At 38.1% G+C, this 21,817-nt stretch overlaps 1 protein-coding gene across 1 annotated transcript in view; it reads left to right on the top strand.

Annotated features, from left to right (window-relative positions):
- ADAM9 (ADAM metallopeptidase domain 9) overlaps positions 1-21,817 on the top strand; it is a 142,429-nt gene that overhangs the window by 110,484 nt on the left and 10,128 nt on the right. Inside the window, exons 17-20 of the mRNA XM_075556635.1 lie at positions 15,077-15,157; positions 15,411-15,516; positions 17,340-17,481; positions 19,892-19,979. Coding sequence (XP_075412750.1) covers positions 15,077-15,157; positions 15,411-15,516; positions 17,340-17,481; positions 19,892-19,979 — 417 coding nt within the window. The remainder of the gene's footprint in view (positions 1-15,076; positions 15,158-15,410; positions 15,517-17,339; positions 17,482-19,891; positions 19,980-21,817) is intronic.

Here is a 21,817-nt window from a genome sequence, read left to right as displayed (position 1 = left end):
ATGAAAAGGTATTTAATAGAATGTGTGAGATTTTGCCCTTGCCATGGTAGCTGCAGCAGCCTCTGTTGTGTGCATGGCCCTTACACTGGCTTCATTTTTCTTGAAAGGGCAGAAAACCTCAGCTGCTGACTCAACCTGTGGGACATAGTAAATGATTCCGTTTTTCACTGTGACGTCATGACATTGCCCACTTCTTGGCAGTGTGTCTGGCATCACTGACGGCCTTCATGTGGTTCCCAGGGTGTTATTAAATAAAGGCTGATGGTATTGCACTAAACACGTGTGCTAAAGATTCCTTTTAAAAGTGATATTCAGTGACTGGAACGATGAAATATTCACTGAAAATGATTAGCATCACAATGTTGAAAAACACACACGTGTATAAGTGGACCTCAGTAGTTCAAACACATGCTGTTCTAGAGCCAACTCTACACATGTCTTCTTTTCTGATATGTTTGCTGATGTTTCTGCTTCAGATTAGGATGCCTTTCTTAGGGATTTAGTATAACTTTTTTTTCTTATGTATAATGTAATACATAAATAGTGCTTTTCTCAGATTATCGCTTTCCTTTTAGTCTTATTTTAAGGATGCTTTGCCATGCAAGATATTTATGTTTTTAAGTATCTGTACTGATATTTTTACTTTCCTTTACAATTTGCATATTTTGAGACACCTTTTTCAACATAGTAACATCATTCTATTTTCTGGTTTGTATATTTTTCTTATTTTAATATTTGCCTCTGTAGTCTACTTGGAATAATTCTGTGTATATAATATGAAGTTGGCATGTATATTTTAATCATTTTATTGGAGGCTTGTACAATTCTTATCACAATCCATCCATACATCCATTGGGTCAAGAGCATATGTACATTTGTTGCCATCACCATTCTCAAAACATTTGCCTTCTACATGTGCCCTTAATATCTGCTGCTCATTTTCCCCCTCCCTCCCCACTCTCCCCACCTCATGAACCCTTCATCATTCATAAATTCTCATTATCTTGTCATATATTACACTGTCCGACATCTCCCCCTCCCGCCTTCTTCTCTGCTGTCCATCCCTCAGAGAGGAGGCTATATGTAGATTCTTGTAATCAGTTCCCTCTTTCTACCCCACATTCTCTCCACCCTCCAGGCATCGCCACTCTCACCACTGGTCCTGCAAGAGTCATCTATCCTGGATTCCCTGAGTTTTCCAGTTGCTATCTGTACCTATGTACATCCTCTGGTCTAGCCAGATTTGTAAGGTAGAGTTGGGATCATGATAGTGGGGGGAGGAAGCATTTTAGAACTAGAGGCAAGTTATATGTTTCATCGTTGCTACCCTGCACCCTGCCTGGTTCATCTCCTCCCCACAACCCTTCAGTAAGGGGTGTCCGGTTGGCTACCAATGGGCTTTGAGTCTCCACTCTGCACTCACCCACATTTTCAATGACATGCTTTTTTGTTCCTTGATGCTTGATACCAGATCCCTTTGACAGCTCGTGGTCACACAGGCTGGTGTGCTGCTTCCAGATGGGCCTTGCTGCTTCTGAGCTAGATGGCCGCTTGTTTGTCTCCAAGCCTTTAAGACCCCAGACACTATATCTTTTGATTACCAGCACCATCAGCTTTCTTCACCACATTTGCTTATGCACATGTTTGTATTCAGTGATCGTATCAGGGAGGTGGGCATCCATTGATATGATTTTTAGTTCTTTGATATCTGATAACTGGTCCCTTCTACACCTCGTGGTCAGCCAAGCTGAGGCATGTAATTTTTCTTTCATCATTTATTAAAAATATGCCCAGTTCTAATGTCTTTATTTTCAGAATGACATCATTTGCCTTAGCAATCTCAGTGACAATTGTTTTCTTTTAACTTGATGTCCCCTCTGAATTATTTACCATATATACTCGAGTATAAGCCAAGTTTTTCAGCACATTTTAAATGCAATGTCTGGTAAAATTAGGTGCCTCAGCTGATATTTGGGTCAGCTTACACTCGAGTGTGTACAGTACGTTTAACATGTACTTACACGTAGTTTCCCCCACCCCAGCCCCTGTGTTCATTGATCTTTGATGATGATCAATATTTTCCTACTTTAATTTTGATAGATTTATATTTTTAATGTCTGGTAACACAAATCCTTCCTTATTCTTTTTTCATAGTTTCTTTGCCTATTTTTATTCATTTGCCATTCCAGACGAATTTGAAATTATTTTTCCAAGGTAAAAATTTTAAAAGAGAAAAAATTTTAAGACTCATGATCAATGGGCTTTTCTGTCCTATTATGTTTTTCAACTCATTTTCCAGTTGGTTTTTATTGGTATGAGAAACTAGCAGGTGTTTATGGTGTGTATTTGGTTAACACTGGCAAAATAAAAAAAACAAAACACTGGCATACAGAAAAGGATTAGTATTTGTTGGCAGCCATCTACTGATTTTCCATGTTTTTGTTGATTATTAAAAAAATGTCTAGGTAAAATGTTACCTCATAGGATGATAAAAATTTTCTTTCTAATAATATTTTTTCTTTCTTTCTGGTACTTTATTCCAATTAATAATAACAATATTGAAACTTTCAGAATAATTTAAATAAGAATGATAATATTGTACATCTTTTTTTTGCTTCTACTTGGAGTGTGAATCCATCTAACCTCTCAGTGTTAAATTTTATTTTTGCTATTGGCTTCAGATAGTTTTTGTCATTTCAAGGGCACATCTTTTTAATATTAGTATGAATAAATGTGGGGGGGGGGTCAGATGCTCACAGGCATCTTCCCTGAAGGCGGTCCCTACCAGACTGCTGTCTCCCTACACCTCAGGGGTGGAGGCCTGTGATCATTAGCTTGGTTCCTGTAGGTGGGGTTCACACCGCACCGATACTGGTCTCTATCAGTTGAGCCAGGGAACAGGCCAAATGATCTGTGGCATCCAAGGTTAGGCTGCCATCCTGTACCTAGGATCCGCCCATCTTGTCACATGTATACCCACAATCCCTCCTCTTCCTATTGTGTATATTTCCCTAGACCACCCCCCTCATTACTTTATTACCTGTAGCACAGCCCCTTCCTGTGACGTATGTCCTCACCTGTAATTGGGGGGCTTGCATATTCCCAGAGAAGATAAAAAGCCTGGGCTAGCAGTAAACTCTCTCTCTCCCTCCACGTGGACCATCATGTGGGGCCAAGGTGAGCATGCTAACATGATTTATGTCTGACTCCATTTATTTCAATACTTCTCTTCCATCTCTCATGCTCTCTATAACCTTACTATGATCGTTACTTATTATCGCTGTACAATTGTGCCTACCGGACCCATAATGATGTGTTAGGGGCTGACTTCCCCTGACAAATAAAGGTGGATTTTAAATTTCACAAGTATCTTTTTTCATAGCCATTATAATAATCATGTTTTCCTGTGATTGGTATGGTTTCTATTAATAATTTTTCTAAGACCATGCTATCTTTATATTTCTGGAGTAAACACTGATGATGCTATATTATGTGTTAGATAAATTCCTGTATCGTGTTTACTAATTAATCTACTGTGTATCTGAAGCTGTGTTTTTAGGATTGTATTTTGAATTTATGAAATTTTACAATGTAGATTATAGTTGTATTCTTAAGTCTCTCAGAAATTCAGCTCTATGACTAGATTAAAACTTAAATGGAAATTTAATTATTCAAACCATAGAGTCAAACATATTTAGGAGTCAGAATCTCAGATCATATTTTTATAATTATCCCCCTGTTATTTCTTGCTTCTCTCTTGGTAGCTATATTCCCTTCTGTGTCATACAGACTTTTACCCGATAGCAAGGAAGAACCTCTCTTACACTATTTTCAAGAGTAGAGAGTTTGTTTTTCCTACAGCTAGAAATTTAGACTTCCCAGAAAAGGACAACAAGACAAAGCTTGAAGACCCGATTGTAATGTTTAGAGGAAATAATATGATTGGTATCACTGATTTACATGCTATACCACATGCTTAATTCTTTGCATAAGCCAAAGCTGTGAAGAAGGGACAATGAGTTAAGAAAATTTATCAGAGAAAAGAGTGAGAAAGCACGGCATAATAGATAAAAGCGAGACATCACAGAGATGACTACAGTTCAGTACTGTTAAACTCTCATAGTTTTCTGTGGCTGCGTGTGTCTGAGGTTAGACATCTGCAGGACTTCAGGAGTGGACGTTGCTGAGCAGGAGTGTAGTGTGTTCCTCTGTGATCCCGTGGAACGTTCATTCCCAGAGTCATGCTGCTTAGTCAGGTTTGTTCTTTTTTCTAAAAAATACATTTTACATTTCTTCCCTTTCTTTTGATATCAGCATAAGTGAAAAATATTGGTGAATTGTTACGAATTAATGAAATTTAGAATGAAAATGTGAATTATAAAAGAAAAGAGTTTGGCAAAAGATTGTTGGTTGCAATAATCTTCTTTCTGTTTCCAAACCTTTCAAAATATAAAGGAATATAAAGGAAATTACCTTAAAGTGAAAAATACAGGAAATTTCATCAGTAGATGAAGCTTGCAGGGAGTTTCGGAACCTTAAAGGAAATGACCAATAGCATTACCAAATAGTGGACTTTTGCAACTTAAAAATGTAGAGTTTAATGAATCAGAAGACTGCCTCTTAGCTTGTCAGAATCCCACCTAGACAGACTCCTGAATGGGTTGAAGCGCGGGACTGACAATAGATTGAGTTTAGTTTAAAGATGGAGAGACTAGCCTCCCAGCCTACTTCTCCTACCCTATCAACAGAACACCAGTCATGAGTTCCCTGTTCCTTTAGGTAGGTGACAGTAGAATAACTTTGTGATGTTATTTGTTACTATTTTTAAAGGTGTTTTTGTGAGCTCTGTCCTCATCCATTTGCCCGTGTTTACAACCATTTCATACACACGTAACTATAGATAGACTGCTATAGAAAATTGGACAATTCTCCAAGAAAGTTGAACAACAACAACAACAAAAAATAGAGGAAAGATAAAAGACAGAGATTAATTAAGGAGTTCTAAAAGCCAATTAATTGGCCTTTAGAAGAGAAAAAAGTGAAAATAACCAAATTTGAAATTTCAGAGTCCTTGGTAAAGAAAAACCTTGGACACGTTCATAGATAAAACAAAATTTAAAAATAGATGAAATACAATGGAATGAAATTTAGAACTGTTTCTGAAAGACAGGCAGGCAGGCTGCATCCACAGGTCCTTGGCTGAAGGCTCGGTCCAGTGGGAGAGTGCATGGAAATACTTCAGACATACAAACACTCTGAAAACATATCTTTGACTTATTCTTTCCTAGGAAATTCACAAACACAAGTTCCAGCAAATGAGGATGTAAATCACAATGAAAGAATTGTAATCCAGGAAATGGTAGACTATCACATAGAAATTTGAGATAACAGTTCAGACCAGGCGAGGAGAACAGTGTGTGCTGGTTGGAGCCAGAAGAGTCTATAATGAGGTTTCTAGAGAAAGTGGAAACTTGAGAAAGGAAATTGCACAATAGCCTCTTGGGGTTGGGAAAAGTATTTGAGGATGTATCAAGGTCGTCAATTCTGTTAGAAGAAAGACGTGTATTCAGTGTGGTGAAAACAAAAAGTTCCATGAGAAAAGAAAGAAACTTGGTGTTTCTGTTGTAATTTTTGGCAAGGAATACATACTACCCATTAGGCTTTCTTATGGAGGAACTTCTGTGAGAAGCACCCCCCCCCCCCAGCCCCAGTATGATCTTCCATCACTTCTCCCTGAGGGAGAACCAGTGACGGACCCAGTAGATGAGTTTTGGAGAAGACACTGGGCATGGGTGGCTCAGTCCCTCTGTCTTCTTTTTCTAGATCTGCCTGCCTGCAGAGAGGGTGCTTTCTGATCTGCTCTCCTAGCCATGCAGTACATTTAGCAGGGCAGGCTCTGCTTCTGTGGGGGGAGGCCTGTGGTTGTCCGGGGCAGGTAAGTTTGAGTTTGGAGTATATTAGGAAGCCCATAGTTGCTATATACTTAGAGCATGTTAAACAGTCATTATTAGTAATTAAGGTGATAGTTTGAGCTCCATTTGTCAGCCTACTGTATTTCTTCTTACCTGGTTCTGAACTTATTCAGAGAATAGTTCAGTGTTAGGTCCTGTCTCTATACCCCACGATTAATGATGTAAATATCAGGCAGTCTTTACTTTGAGACAGTAGGGAAGGGGCAATGAGTTACTGTAAGCAACCTCCAGTTTGCGCTGTCATACAAGCCATCCGTAGATGATAACTAATAGGTAAACACAGAAATATGATTTAAAAGGGAAGTCCGTGTCAGAGCAGGTAGTGGTTGGTAGTAGGTAGCTAGACTGGCAGATTAGTGAAAAGTAGGCAGCTCTAAGTCAGACTGCTCTTTTGTCATAACATAAGTCTTTCCGTCATTTGATTTTGAACCATGTACATGTTTATTTGGATTAAAAAACTTAAATGAAAAAAAACCCCACAAAGATCAACTGGTAACCCATCCTTTCAGAGTAGTGTTTGAAGCGTTGAGTCTGCTTGATTGAGAATATCATAGCATCGACGTTCAGAGATGCTGATCAATAGTCAAAAACTGAGCGAGTCTACCGTGGGAAGCATTCGGGACAACAGTGATAGTTTGCCGTAGTACTTAAAATCTACAAGTTAACAAAGTTAATGAATTTTTTCCCTGAAACATGATGCATTAGAAAACATGTCACTTGCCTTGTTTGACAGTAACAGCCAACAAAGTATGCCTTTCTTTTTCCCTAAAGTGTTAATATAAAGTAGATTTTTAATAGTTTCATTGACTGTGAAAGGGAAATCAGGCATGCTAAGATGGCTCTTAAAAATGAGCATGTGTTCACTTCAGGCAGTGGTTCTCAACTTTCCTAATGCCGCAATCCTTTCATACAGTTCCTCATGTGGTGGTGACCCCCAACCATAAAATTATTTTCATTCCTAATTCATCACTGTCATTTTGCTACTGTGATGAATTGGACGACCCCTGTGAAAGGGTCATTCGACCCCCAAAGGGGTCATGATCCACAGGTTGTGAACTGCTGACTTAAGGTTTTGTGCTTGGTTTAATTTTGGGGTGTCATTTCGAGACATGAAACACTCATATTTAATGAGTTCTTTTTAAAAAACATTTTATTAGGGTTGAAAGAGTGTTTTCTTGCTTAGAACAGAGTTTAATAAATACATATTCATTTTCATTCTCATTGCTTTTGATATGCTAAAAATCAAAGTAAGGAATGCCAACATCTGTACTTAGTATGTAATTGGGTTGGGATTTTCTGTATTCATTTTTCCTTCTAGTTTTAAAAGTTTTTCCACTAAGAATGCTGTATTTTTAGCAGAATTTCTTGACTGTGTAACTTGTGGACTTATCAGTTTAAAATATTATTGTTCAACTTTAATGTTTGTCTTAAATTTTACTTTAATGTTAATACCACAGGTTTTTTTAAACCACATTTTGTTTGCCTAATAGTTGTTTAGCTCAATTCTTTTCAGGTTTAAGTGTATATCTTACGAATATCATATAATGAGATTTTATTTTGTATTCCAGTTTTAAGGTTTTTCTTCCTTTAGAATTTTTTTTCACCATTATGGAATGCCACATTTCATTAAAAAATATTCAAATGTATCGGGGTCACAGTTGTCAGCACACTTTGTATATCATTGCTATCTTCTGAGCATGGACAAATATATACGTACAGTATGCATGTATGCACACCACACATACACTCAAATTCAAGCACTTTAAAACAAAATGAGATGATGCTTTTGTGTGCCGTCAGGCTGGTTCTGACTCATAGCTGGTTCCGACTCCTGGGTACGACAGAACAGAACACTGCCCTGTCCTGCACCAGCCTCATTGTCCCTACGTTTGAGCTCATCGTTGTGGCTACTGTGTCCATCCATGTTGTTGGGGGCTTTCCTCTGTCTCACCGCCCCTCTGCTTTTACGAAGCGTGATGTCCTTCTCTAGGGACAGGTCTCTCCAGACAACATGTCCACAGTTCGTGGGATGAAGGCTCACCATCCTGCTTCTATGGAGCATTCTAGCCATGCCTCTTCCAAGACAGATTTCTTTGTCCTTTTGACAGTCCCTGGTACTTTTAATAGTCTTTGCTAGCATAGTAGTTCAAATGCATCAATTCTCCGTGGATCTTCCTTATTCAATGTCCAACTTTCACATGCCTCTGAGGCAGCTGGGAATACCACCGCTTGGGTCAGGTGCACCTTAGGAAGAAAAACGAGATGGCGTTATATAATGTAATTGACAGCAGACCTCCTTCCCGTCATTATCTGACAATCTATTTCATTCCATGATAAATACACTAATTTTTTAATCCTCTTGCTAGATCTTTATTTTATTAATCAGGTACGTTGCCTACTTTTGTGAATACTTCTGTAGAATTTCAAGAATTGTTAGGAATAGCTCTTTCAGATTAAGGGATAAATACCTTTAGGATATATAGCAATGGCTTCTTTACTTTTCAATAAGATAATAACAACTTGCCTTTCCATGAATTGTGTCTGAGGGAGTCTTCTTCCCTGCTGTCTTTTATTTGGTCATCCTCCTGTTTTTGCCAACATTGTTTATTTTTGGTCTTGTTGTAGATATCTTATATAAGTAGAACCATACATTATTTTTCCCTTTACATCTGTGATGTAGGGTTGCTGTCAGTTAGAAACAACTTGATGGCAATGAGTTTTGGTTTTATATGATGTATTTTACTTTGTATAAAGTTTTCAAGGTTAATTCATGTCATATTATGTTTGTACATAGTTTATCTTTATGGTTGGATAAAATTCCATTATATGGATATATTTTATTTTGTTTATCAATTTACCTGTTGATGGATGATTGAGTTTTTCCATCTTTTGGCTTTTACAAATAATACTGCAATAAACATTGATGTACATTTATCAATTTAAATGCTCACTTTTGATTCTTTTGAATATTTTCCTAGGAGTGGGATTACAGCTCATACGTTAATTCTTAATCCCCTACTCCAGGGGGATGAACAGCAGAAACTGTGGGGGAAGGGAGACAGCGGTTGGTGTTAGATGTGAAAATAATAATAATTTATAATTTATCAAGGGGTCACGAGGTGGAGGGGAGAGGGAAAAAAGAGGAGCTAATACCAAGGGTTCAAATAGAAAGTAAATGTTTAGCAAATGATGCTGACAACATATGGAAAAATATGCTTTATACATGCTTTATGGGTTGTTATAAGAGCTGTAAGGGCCCTCAAGAAAATGATCTTTTAATAATAATGAAAAAAGAGTTACAATCTTAGAAAAATCAAAGGGCCAGTTCTACCCTATCCTATAAGTCCGCTGTGAGTTGGTATTGGGATTTTTGTTTTAATGCCTGCTGAAGTTGTTCTAATGTTACAGTGGTTAAAACACTCAGTTGCTAATGTAAAGGTGATAATTTTGAAACCAGAATTGGTGATCTTTTTCTGTAAAGATTACAACTTAGTAAACCCCATAGGGAAGTTCGACTCTGTCATACACGCTTGCTCGGAGCCAAAATTGACACCATGACCCACAACAACAAGGACTAAGAAGGTTGAACATCTTTCCTTTTGTTAATGATCATTGCCACTATCTTCTTTGAAGACATGTCTATTCAATTTTTTTTGTTTTTGAGTTGTAGGAGTTTATATATATATATATACATATATAGTCAGTAATAAATCTTTATTTGTTATGTGATTTTCAAATATTTTCTCTTACCAGGGTAGGTTGACTCTTCTATTTATTGAAAAAGTTATTTTATACACCAAAGTTTTACATTCTGATGTTCAATTTAACTTTTATTTCCTCAGCTTTTGATATGATTTCTAAGATTCCATTGTTTAAAACTAGGTCTTGAAGCATTATCTGTGTTTTTTTGCTCAGAGTTTTATGAGTTTATTTCTTACATTTAGATAATTGATCCATTTTGAGTTAATTTTCATTTAAGGTGTGAGGTATACATGTGACTTCATTCTTTAGCATGTGGAGGTCCAGTGGTCCCCGGATTATTTATTTATGAGGCCTTAAATATCAGAATTCAATTAACTTACTATCCTTGTCAAAAGTCAGTTGACCATAAGCATATGGGTTTATTTTTAACCCTCAATTCTATTTTATTGATCTATATTGCTATTCTTATATGAATACCATACTGCTTTGATTACTGTGGATTTATAGTACATTTTGAAAATGGGACTTGTGAGTCTTACTTTTCAAGATTGTTTTGGCCTCTCCCTTGCAGTTCCACATGAATTTGAGGAATAGCTTGTCAGTGTCTACAGAAGAAGAATGTTGTTAGAATTTTGATAGGAATTGTGTCAGATCTGTAGATTGCTGTGGATAATGTTGATATCTTAATAAATTTTCTAATCCATGGTCAGGGAGGCATTGATTTTTATTGGTACAGTTTAATTGATGACAATTTTATTCTATTTCTGTGATCTTATTTACTACTCTTTTAAAATTATTCTTGGTGTTTTCTACTTTACCTTTCTTGCTGATAGTGAACTAGGGTGTGTGTGTGTGTGTGTGTGTGTGTGTGAGTGTGTGTGTGTGAGTGAGAGAGAGCGAGAAAGGTAGGGGTGAATGGGGAGCAAAGCAAGACATGGATAGGTAGATATTTGTCAGTTTTACATCTTTTATCCTGTTCCATTACTTGGTTTCTTAGTAGCAATTAAAGCACATGAATATCTAGAATCATGACTATATTATCTATCCATCTATCTGTCTATGTCAAGAATAAAAATAATATGTACTATTTCCCCCCATGTATGTTGAACACTATTATTTTCAAACTTCCATGCCATTTTTATAAGAAAAATATTGGTTTTAAACTCCAAGGTATTTGTTTATTTACTTAAATAGATTTTATTTTTCTATATTTTATTAAATTTCTGAACTAATTGTGTTAGTCTGGATTGACTAGAGAAACAAATTCATAGACACTCATGTGAATAAAATTATATCAAAGAGCAATTGTACATTAAGAAAACATTCCAGCTCAGCCCAGATCAAGTCCATAAGTATGATATTAGCTCATATGTCTGATACCAATCTATAAATTCCTCTTCTTTTTTTTAAAACGTTTTATTAGGGGCTCGTACAACTCTTATCACAGTCCATACATATACATACATCAATTGTATAAAGCACATCTGTACATTCTTTGCCCTCATCATTTTCTTTTCTTTCTTTCCTTTTTTTTTTCCCTTTTCTTTTTTTACATTTTATTAGGGACTCATACAACTCTTATCACAATCCATACATATACATACATCAATTGTATAAAGCACATCCATACATTCCCCGCCCCAATCATTCTCAAAGCATTTGCTCTCCACTTAAGCCCTTTGCATCAGGTCCTCTTTTTTTTCCCCCTCCCTCCCCGCTCCCCCCTCCCTCATGTGCCCTTTGTAATTTATACATCGTTATTTTGTCATATCTTGCTCTATCCGGAGTCTCCCTTCCCCCCCTTCTCTGCCGTCCCTCTCCCAGGGAGGAGGTCACATGTGGATCCCTGTAATCAGTTCCCCCTTTCCAACCCTCTCACCCTCCACTCTCCCAATATCGCCCCTCACACCCTTGGTCCTGAGGGTATCATCCGCCCTGGATTCCCTGTGCCTCCAGCCCTAAATTCCTCTCCCGACTCTTGCAAATTCCTCTTGTGACTCACACAAAACATGCAACAAGGCCAAATGCAGGAAGATCACAGGCCAATGGGTGGGAAGTCTTGTGGTTACAGTGGCGGTAGAAGCAGCTCAGCGCTGGCAGGGGTTTCCACGAGGCTCCTTTATCTCCAGGGCCCTACCATAGCTCCATGTGGCTTGTAGGCAGGAAGACGAAGCAAAGAGTGTGAGTGTATCTGGCCTCCAGTGAGTTATTTATCTCTGTGGCTTCTCCAACAAGGTCATCAAGCTGCGACCTGATTGACAGGCTAGACTCCACCCCTTTGCAAGTTGACAGGTTATGTAACTGCCACACTATGCTAACCACGTGCATGTATAAGAAGAGTAGTGTACTCCTGTATAGTGGATGCACTTTGAACCAAACTGATAATTGATGAAACTAAACATGACATGCGTTGTACCCATAGTGTTGTAACTGTTGGTATGGTCTGTGAGTCTGTTACCTGAGTGGAACCTATCTTTTCTAATAATCCTTCCATCTAATACTGGGTGGGCAATTTGAACAGGTTAACCATTTGGAAATATAGTAGGCTTTGGATTTTTATTAATACTAGATGGTGTAACTAAAGCTTTTAAGTTTTGTTGTTGATTTTCATTGCCCCAGACAGATTAGCTTTGGCTTTAGGCTTGTATCCCGAAGTCAGCAAACCAGAAGTCTTGGAGTTAACTTCCACCTGCCTGCCTTGATGGATAGCAGTTGCTGGTAGCAGCACTGGGTGTTATGTTAGAGAGGATGGTGTTACTTTCCCACTCCGGGATGTTTATCAGCATATTCCCGCCAGTTTTGTTCTACGCATCCCACAAGTTAAAAACTGCCAGTCACAACACCCTTTTCCACTGAAGACTTGGGTTTATTCTGGTTCTGAAGGCAAATGTGCCAGATCTCAGCACACTGCATTCATGTTTCAGTTGTCTACTGTATTTGACTTATTAAATGAAACAAAATATTTTAGAGTATATTCAGAAGAATATTCTATATTCAGGTTAGAACACAGATGGAGAATACATTCTTATTTATATCACCTTAAGTCCTTATTGAATTTTTAGTCATATGAACACATTTCTCATTTGAAAATTGAATTGTCAGAATGAGTAGAATTTCTGGACCCTGTAACTCTAAGTACATTTTTAGCCCAACCTGTGTAATTTTAGAATGAGAAAGATATCTAGTAATAGCTTATTTTAGGTTTGTATTCTAATTGTCACTGCACTACAACATTTATATATTCTAATTTTGTGTGTTTGATTACCTAGTAAACTAGCACCCAATCATTTCTTTAGTAAGGTCAGTGTGTTTTTCCAACTTATAACAAAACTCAATTTAAAAAAAAATGCCAATTTTCCAGAAAACTGAAGAATTTCTAAGTTTTGTTTGATCTTTTTAGGATTTTAAATTAATATTCTCAATAATGATAGCTTTGATTTTTTTTGCAAAATATAACACATTTATGTTTCATATCCATGTCATGAATTCTTTTCTACAATCATATAAAATAATACTGTTTGATTTTTAATAATGACTTTATAAGAAATGCATCTGTTATTTTATCATTAGTCAAGATGCTTAAAGATGGGTTTTATCATTTTTTAAAATCATTTTATGGGGGCTTGTACAATTGTTAACACAATTCATCCATCCATCCATTGTGTCAGGAACATATGTACATTTGTTGCCATCATCATTCTCAAAACATTTGCCTTCTACTTGAGCCCTTAATATCGGCTCCTCATTTCCCCCCCTCCCTTCCCAATCCCCTCCCTCATGAACCCTCCATAATTCATAAATTATTATTTTGTCATATGTTACACTGTCCGACATCTCCCCCCACCTCTTCTCTACTGTTCATGCCCCAGGGAGGAGGCCATACGTCGATTCTTGTAATCGATTCCTCCTTTCCACCCCATATTCCCTCCACCCTCCAGGCATCGCCACTCTCACCACTGGTCCTGAAGGGGTCATCTGTCCTAGATTCCCTGTGTTTCTAGTTGCTCTCTGTACCAATGTACATCTTCTGGTCTACCATATTTATTTGTAAGGTAGAATTGGGATCATGATAGTGGGGGGGAGGGAAGAAGCATTTAAGAGCTAGAGGAAAGTTATATGTTTCATCATTGCTACACTGCACTCTGACTGGCTCATCTCCTCCCCACAACCATTTGATAAAGGGGTGTCCAGTTGCCTACCGATGAGCTTTGAGTTTCCACTCTGTACTCACCCACATTTACAATGATATGATTTTTTGTTCTTTGTTGTTCGATACCTGATCCCTTCGACAGCTTGTGGTCACACCGGCTGGCGTGCTTCTTCCCTGTGGGCTTTGTTGCTTCTGAGCTAGATGGCCGCTTGTTTATCTTCAAGCCTTTAAGACCCCAGACACAATATCTTTTGATAGCCAGGCACCATCTGCTTTCTTCACCACATTTGCTTATGCAGACATTTGTCTTCAGTGATTGTATTGGGAAGGTGGGCACCCACTGATATGATTTTTAGTTCTTTGATGTCTGATAAATTGGTCCCTTCTGCACCTTGTGGTCAGACAGGCTGGTGTGATTTTACCATGTGGGCTTTGTTGCTTCTGAGCTAGATGGCCACTTGTTTATTTTCAAGCCTTTAAGACCCTAGACACTATATCTTTTGATAGCCAGGGCGGTGGGGGGGTTCATCTTGTTAGCAAAGTTTCTTTTTATTATTTTTGAAAGAGTTGTAAAATTAAACTAAGTTTCAAATTTTTCTAAATGCTCTTTGATATGTATTATAATAACAAGCTTTTTATATTTAGTCCATTTTTTGAGATATTAGAACAGTATATTTCTTATTATTGAGTCTTCTTTGTAGCCCTGGGATCCAGTTTATCTAGATGCTTTTGATTAGAAAATTATTTGTGATTTATTTTACTGAGGACCTTCACATATGTCTAGAAGCCCTGGTGGTACAGTGGTTACTAGTGGGGCTGCTAACTACAAGGTCAGCAGTTCAAAACTACCAGCTGCCCTATGGGAGAAAGAGAGGGCTTTCTTCTCCGATTACCGTCTCAGAAACTTACAGGGGCTGTTCTACCCCGCCCAATGGGGCTGCTCTGTCAGAGTAGGTTCTGTGACAGTGGGTTTGGTATTTGTATTTCTTCACATCTATACTCCTAATAGTAGGCGGTGTTTTTATCCGCTTTGGTACTTTGTATCATCTTGTCTTTTAAATCGTCAGCTCTATGCCAGTTCATTTCCTTTTCTATATTTTCAAAACATAGTAGGGAATTAGTCTTTCCTGGAAAGTTTGAAAGAATTTAGCATTAAAATAATCTTGTGCCAAGACCTTTTTTCCCCCTGGATACTTCTTTATTAATGTGTTTAATTTTTCCTTGCTCATTAGTCCACTCTTCTTTTTTCCAGATCTGTAGAAACTTCCAATGTGTAAATGCATCTGTTCTGAATTATGACTGTGATATTCAAAAGAAGTGTCATGGACATGGGGTAGGTAATAGTCTCCCTGATTTGCATATGAAAATAGTACTGAATAATCCAAATTCCCACTGAGGATTAGGTGATACTCTTTATGATTTTTCAATTTCTAGTTGTTGATGAAGTTGGATTTCCAGCAAAATTTTTCTTCTTAAAAAGAGTACCTGAATCTGTATGCAAGTGCTTCCTCTTGGTTTCTGTTTTGAACTGATGACACAGAACAGCATTCATGATTAATGAAAGTGACCTTGGTCCTGTCTTGAAGGTCTGCAATAGCAATAAGAACTGTCACTGTGAAGACGGCTGGGCACCCCCAAACTGTGAGGATACAGGATATGGAGGAAGTGTGGACAGTGGACCCACGTACGATGGCAAGTAATACGGGAGCCCATGCGTGTACTCTCCTGCTGGCCAGAGTCAGAATTAAATTTTGTTGATTCTGCCTCCTAAATTCCTCACCAGTGTTTTCATTCCCATTTATTAGGTTTCATTTCTTGCCTGAACTTTTCTAAATCATCTATCAGTAAGGCTTTCCCATCTTGTTTCCTGTAATCCACATTTCACCCATACTAATACGTCCGGTTTTATCAGCCTCCTATTTAATTTGTTGATCCTTCATTGCTGGTAGAATGAAATTCCGGGATCCTTAATGTGCTTTAAAAGGAGCTGCATGATTTTTCCTTTGCTTACCTTTCCGGCCTCATTGTGCTCTACATTAAGACATACTGTAACTTCCTTAATGTTCCCTTTTTACCTGTGGACCTTCGAGCCATCTTATTTGCACAAGGCTGACCCGTGGGTAATTGTTACTTAGGTTTTAGTGTACATGTCGCTTCTTCTGATGACATACACAGGCATTAGTGTGCACCTTTGAGTCTCCTAGTTTTGTTAGCATTCTCATTTGCTACAGTGATGACCTTATATTTATTCCCTAATAGCCTCCTTTTTCTTCTTCCCCAGCAGAGCTTTCTGTTTACCATTATCTTCATAGTAAGAACACATGCCTTCTTTCTCACCAGTTACACTAGATAGAAAGACTGGGCCATAGAGTTAGAGCATGTTTAACTTTTAAAGAAAGTACAAAAAAAAAGGGCAAGTGTGCAGTAGTATTTCATTGTAGTTTTAATGTGCATTTCTCTAATGATGAATGATATTGAGCATTTTTATATCTTTATTTGCCACCAATATATTGTCTTTGGTGAAGTATTTATTTCATTTTTTGCTCATATATAATTTGATATCTTCTTCCTTATGGAGTATTGTGAGTTATTTGTTTATTCTGGGTGCAAATTCTTGATTAGATATGTGCTAAGTAAAAATATATTGTTTCTAGGGTTCCATTTCACACGTGCATGGATTTATTACAAACAGAATGTGTTTAATATCTCTGCCCTCAGTGGATACTTGCAGACAACTTCTCTCAGTAAAACACATGTCTTGGTCTGCTTTGGGTCTTTAGGGAAATAAAGGACAATCCTTTTTGTTTTGTGGCAAAGAAGTATTTTGAGGTCAGGGCTAATATCAGATTTCAATAAAGCCTAAGTGGACATCTTCCCAAGCTGTCAGCACTTTTCAGCACGTTTCCAAGGACGTGGCGTTCCATGGGACAGCAGTTTTCGATGGGTCAGGCGCGTTATGGAAGGTGGAGAAAGCCTCAGAGAGGAGCAGATGAGGGAAACCATCATCCTGACGAGTGAGGCAATTATGGCAGAAGTTCAGGAGCTGGTGGCAGTACATGTACTGAAGTTGAGAGCTCACACGGTCCAGCATTTTCCATTTTGAGTAAAAATCTTGACTTGGGCAAGCAGCTCCGTGAGCACCAAAAAGATCGCACAGAGACCAGGCGAGCCCGAGTGCTGGTGTCTCCAGCAGTCTCCTAAGCAAGATGGTGTCTCGGCACTAATTATAACTAGGGACAGGTCTTCGGTTACCAGTACGACCAGGACCCAGAGAGCAAGGTGTAGCCCAAACAGTGTTTTCTTAGGGGATCTGCTGGGCCAGGTAGAGTCAAGGAAGCGAGGTCTCCTCAGAAGCCGGGATGTATTCATTCAACTTACATCAGCTGGATTTTTGAAGCAAGTGATGTATTACATATTTGAAAAAATTAATGTAAAAACTTTATAAGGGTGGCGTATGTTCTGGGTGGTATGAGTTGGCATAAGAGCTAGTGACTTTTAATTTTTTCTCTGTCTAGAAAAGAATACTGCCTTGAGGGATGGGCTCCTGGTGTTTTTCTTCCTCATTGTTCCCCTTAGCGCACTTGCTGGTCTTGTCTTCTTCAAGAGAGATCAACTACGGAAAGGTTGCTTCAGAAGGAAGAGCTCACAAACATATGAGTACTTTTATATTTTTCTTTCAAAGTCATATTTATATAATTTAAAGTAATATCATAGAGGTTGACAGTCCTTTAAAAGGAAATGTGTGGGGATGGGTTGACTAGAGAAACAAATCCAGCGACACTCATATATATGTAAGAAAGAGTTTTATAACAAGAAGTAATTATATATTGAGAAAACATCCCAGCCCAGTCCACCTCAAATCCATTAGTCTGCTACTAGTCCATTTAGCCCTCTTCAGCCTCACACAGTCACATGCAGATGCAGAATGCAGGAATATAGACCGGTAGGTGCAAAGTTGTGTGGATCCAACCGTGGTAGTGGAAAAAAGTGAGGTCATCAGGCTGTGATGCGATTGACAGGCTAAACTCCATCTCTACACTTTTATATATCTTCAAGTTGACATGAAATTATGTAACTGCCACAATAAGGTTCTAAGTGCTAGCTCTAATCGTTTGATGTGATTGGCAGGGCCTAAGATGTAGTGAAGGTTTGCCCCATCACAAAGCACGTTGATGCTCGTCCATTCTAATTGCCAAGGACCCTCCAGGACGGAGAAGAGCTATCCCAAGGGGTTTTCAAGTCTGTGGCTTTCAGACGCAGACGGCCACATTTTCCCCAGGTGTAGAGGCGGATGGGTTTGAACTGTTCACCTTGTGTTACCAGCTGAACACCTAAGCACTGAGGCGCCAGGACTCCTTTTAGTAAAGATCTCCAGGGGTGCAGAGAGCTTGCAGTTAGTGATCTGCTTCTGTAAAGATTACAGCCTAGGGAGCAGTTCTTTCCTATGACACGTGGGATCGCCATGAGTCAGCACAGACTTGCTAACAAAAGACACAGCAATGACAAAATTTGTGGTGACTAAGCCCTATTGGGCAGTTCGAAACTACCAGCCTTTCGGCACCTTGGGAGAAAGATGGGCCTTTCTACGCTGGTAAACAGCTACCGTCTTGGAAACTCACCGGGACATTTCTACCCTGTCCTGTAGGATAACTGTGTGAGTCAGTATTGACTCCATGCTGAGGGGAAAGGATTATGGTGAGTGATCTTTCTGAGTGTTAGGCGAATCATTTTGGGTTGTGATGACTTCTGTTTGGAGTTTCCTTCTTAGAGATTATGTATGGATCCGCGTTAGCACCGTGGTAAAGTACTGGGCTGGTTACTAACTTACAGGTTGGTGGATCGAACACGCCCAGTGGCTTCATGGGGAAAGACCTGCTATCCATTCCTGTAAAGGTTATATCTTGGAAAACCCTATGGGAGAGTTCTTTATTTGAGGGGGGGAGAGTTCTATTTTGTCATAAAAAGTATACATATAAAAAATGTTTCTGCTAAATCTTTTATCTCAAGTACCATTTCCCAAAGAGGGAGAGTTTTAAAATATCTGTATTAGAAACCTACCATATTTTGTGAATTATAAGGTTTAAAGGAGTAGATTTTGATTAAAGAAATTTAGATCTGCCATAGTTCAGACTTGACATTTCACGTTTGTGTGTTGTATTCTCATGTCATTAATTTAATTGATCAATTCTAGTCATTAGTCTGAGTATTATGGGCTATGTACTTAGATCTGAATTCAAGTTCCAGGTTAGTCATTAGCTAGAAATATATCTAGAGAAATAAATAAAACTCTTTTAGTGATGGTTTTCTGCCTCTAAAGTGGGACTATTAATAGTTCCAATCTCAAAAAGTTGATGTGAGGATTAAATAAATACTAACATTTAAAACCCATAGCGCTTTGCTGGCACATTGTATCGACCTCATAACTAGGTAATGTTGTTAAAATAATGATGTCTATGTGTGTCTTGCTTGCTCACCTTTGTTCAATTTCTCACTATAGATTTTCAAAGTTTTATAATGTTAGCTTTAATATTTAACATATCCTCCAACAGATGTCTCTGCTTATCATTTCTTTCTCTTACTTCCCAGCACCCTTCAGACGCACCAATTCATTCACTCAATCCTGCAGCCGACATCTCTTAAATTTTAGTTTCATAACTGCTGCCATGTCAGACATTTCTACCAAGCTTTTCAGCTAACCTGCTTGCTGTTCCTGATTTTCACAGTGACTGCTTTATGTATTGTGCAGGCAGCCTAAGATTATGCTTTTATGTTCTCTAATTATAGGAAGATTTAAGGAGGAACATTTGAGAATATGATTGTACAATTAACTATATTTCATCATTTATTAGAATTTCAGTTTTTCAATGGAGTTAATTATACTTTCTGATACCATAAGGATTTAAAATGAGTGAAAGCCTATTACAAGTGCCATGCAATATCAGTGTGATTGTTCCTACCACCGCAGCCAACACTGTTAATTATATTTGGAAAAATTCAGAGTATATGTAATATTTAAAGTAGAAATGTTTTAAACTTAATTCAGCTGAGCTGTAATTTTATCTTTTAGATCAGATGACAAAAATCAACCAAATGTTTCTAGACAACCTGTGAGTTCCCCTCGCTTTGTCTCTCCAGTGAGTCCTCCCAGAGAAGCCGTAAGTTTAAAATGAAAAGAGTTCTTTTTCTTGAATATAATAAGCGGTTACATGTTTGATATAAAATGTTAATTGCTACGTAGGCATACGCATAATATAGACACTAAGGACTTGAGGAGCATTCTGATTCCAGGAAGTTCCTGGGTTAGGGGATTTCCAGCAAGGTCCATGACTCAGTGAGCAGGAAAGGAGACATTCAGACACTAAGAGTGCCTTGCTTAGTGGGAACCAAGGGTGGGAAATTACATGAAAAATGATATGTCTTTATCTGTAATATATAGATACAGATATTGCCTGCTACCTTTTTGTTTGGAACTCCTGAATAGGCCTAATTGTTTTAGCAGTAAGATCAGATAATCCCCTGTTTTAAACTCTTCCTGTTACAGTATTTGAGAGTATTGGGGTAGCAATCCAGTTTTACTACATATCTATATAGCAATATATATATTGTTACCTGTTTTTAAACTTTTTATCATGTTGCATTTGATATTTTACACATATATCTGCAACTTGCCTTTTTGCATTAACATTATACTATTGATATATACTCTGGTTTATTAATTTTCACTGCTGATGTTTTTGTTATAGAAATGGAATACAATCCTATACATTTATTATACTATTATAGACTCCAACTTTCATTAACTAGGTAAAGATGAACATTCAATATATGTTGTCTTATGCACCTATGGGGGTTTCTGCATTTTTATTGTCACAGAAAGTTGGGAGAGTACTGATCTATAGTGTATAGGAATTAAATTGCTGGGTTGGAAAATATACGTATTTTAAAGTGGCTTATACCCTTGAGTGATTGTATCATTAGTGGTGTACAAGTATTCCTGTTGACGACATCTTTGCCAGTACTTAGTCTTGTTAGACTTTTAAATTCTATCCAATTAGGTGGAAGGGAAATGATTAGCTATTTCTCATCATGTTTTAAAAGGAGTCCTGCTGACATTATGTTCAGCTGCTACCTGCTCAGTGAATGGTTGGCAGGTTGACATCACCAAGCTCTCTCCAGGAGCAAAGAGCTGGCAATCTACTGCCCCAAGGAGTTACAGCCTAGCAAATCCCATGAGGCCGTTGTACTCTGTCCTGGAGCCTCGACCAGAGTCCTTGACTGAGTGGCGCACAGCAGCATCAGGTTCTGATGTTTACAGCATTGCAGATATTTACACATGTACCTGCAACCTACCTGTTTTTGTTAGCATTGTGTTATTGATGACACATGCTCTCGTCCATTCCTTTTCACTGTTGATGGTATGTTATATAAATGATGGATAATCTTGTTAACCCATTATCCTATTACCAGACGTCAGTGCTTTATTGACAAGGTTAAAATGAACAGTCTATCTACTGTATGTCATCTTGTGCACATGTATGACGTTGTAGAACTGCAGTATCTAACATAGCAGTAGCACTCCCTACATGCGGTTCTTTACATGCACCCTTCAGTGAAGCTGAAGCATTCAGTTCTTCCTTTGCATTAGCCGTATTTCAAACTCCAAACCTAGTCCCTGTGCCAGCCGGGACTTTGTAAAACCGGAGAGAGCTGTGAATGCAACCCGCCCCATTCGATTTCTTTTCCCTCCTTCACGAAGAGAAAACAACAGCAAAAAATTGCTTGGGCCTTTTGTTCTTTAATTATATTTTTTAAAATGTACCTTACATCACTGCATGGTATTTAGAAGGTATTCACATGCTTTCCTTCATCCTTAGAATATTTAAAATGTATATCTATATTCTTCTTGCTGATATCACCCATATTGACAGTGAGAATTCGTTAAGGTTGTTCATGATAGCTGTTCTTTGGTTTTCAAATGTCAATAGAGTTGTAT

This window comes from Tenrec ecaudatus, chromosome 8, assembly GCF_050624435.1.
Source record: "Tenrec ecaudatus isolate mTenEca1 chromosome 8, mTenEca1.hap1, whole genome shotgun sequence".
Taxonomy (NCBI): Eukaryota; Metazoa; Chordata; class Mammalia; order Afrosoricida; family Tenrecidae; genus Tenrec; species Tenrec ecaudatus.
The sequence above is the reverse complement of the archived record's forward strand: the minus strand, read 5'-3'. Positions and strand labels throughout refer to the sequence as shown.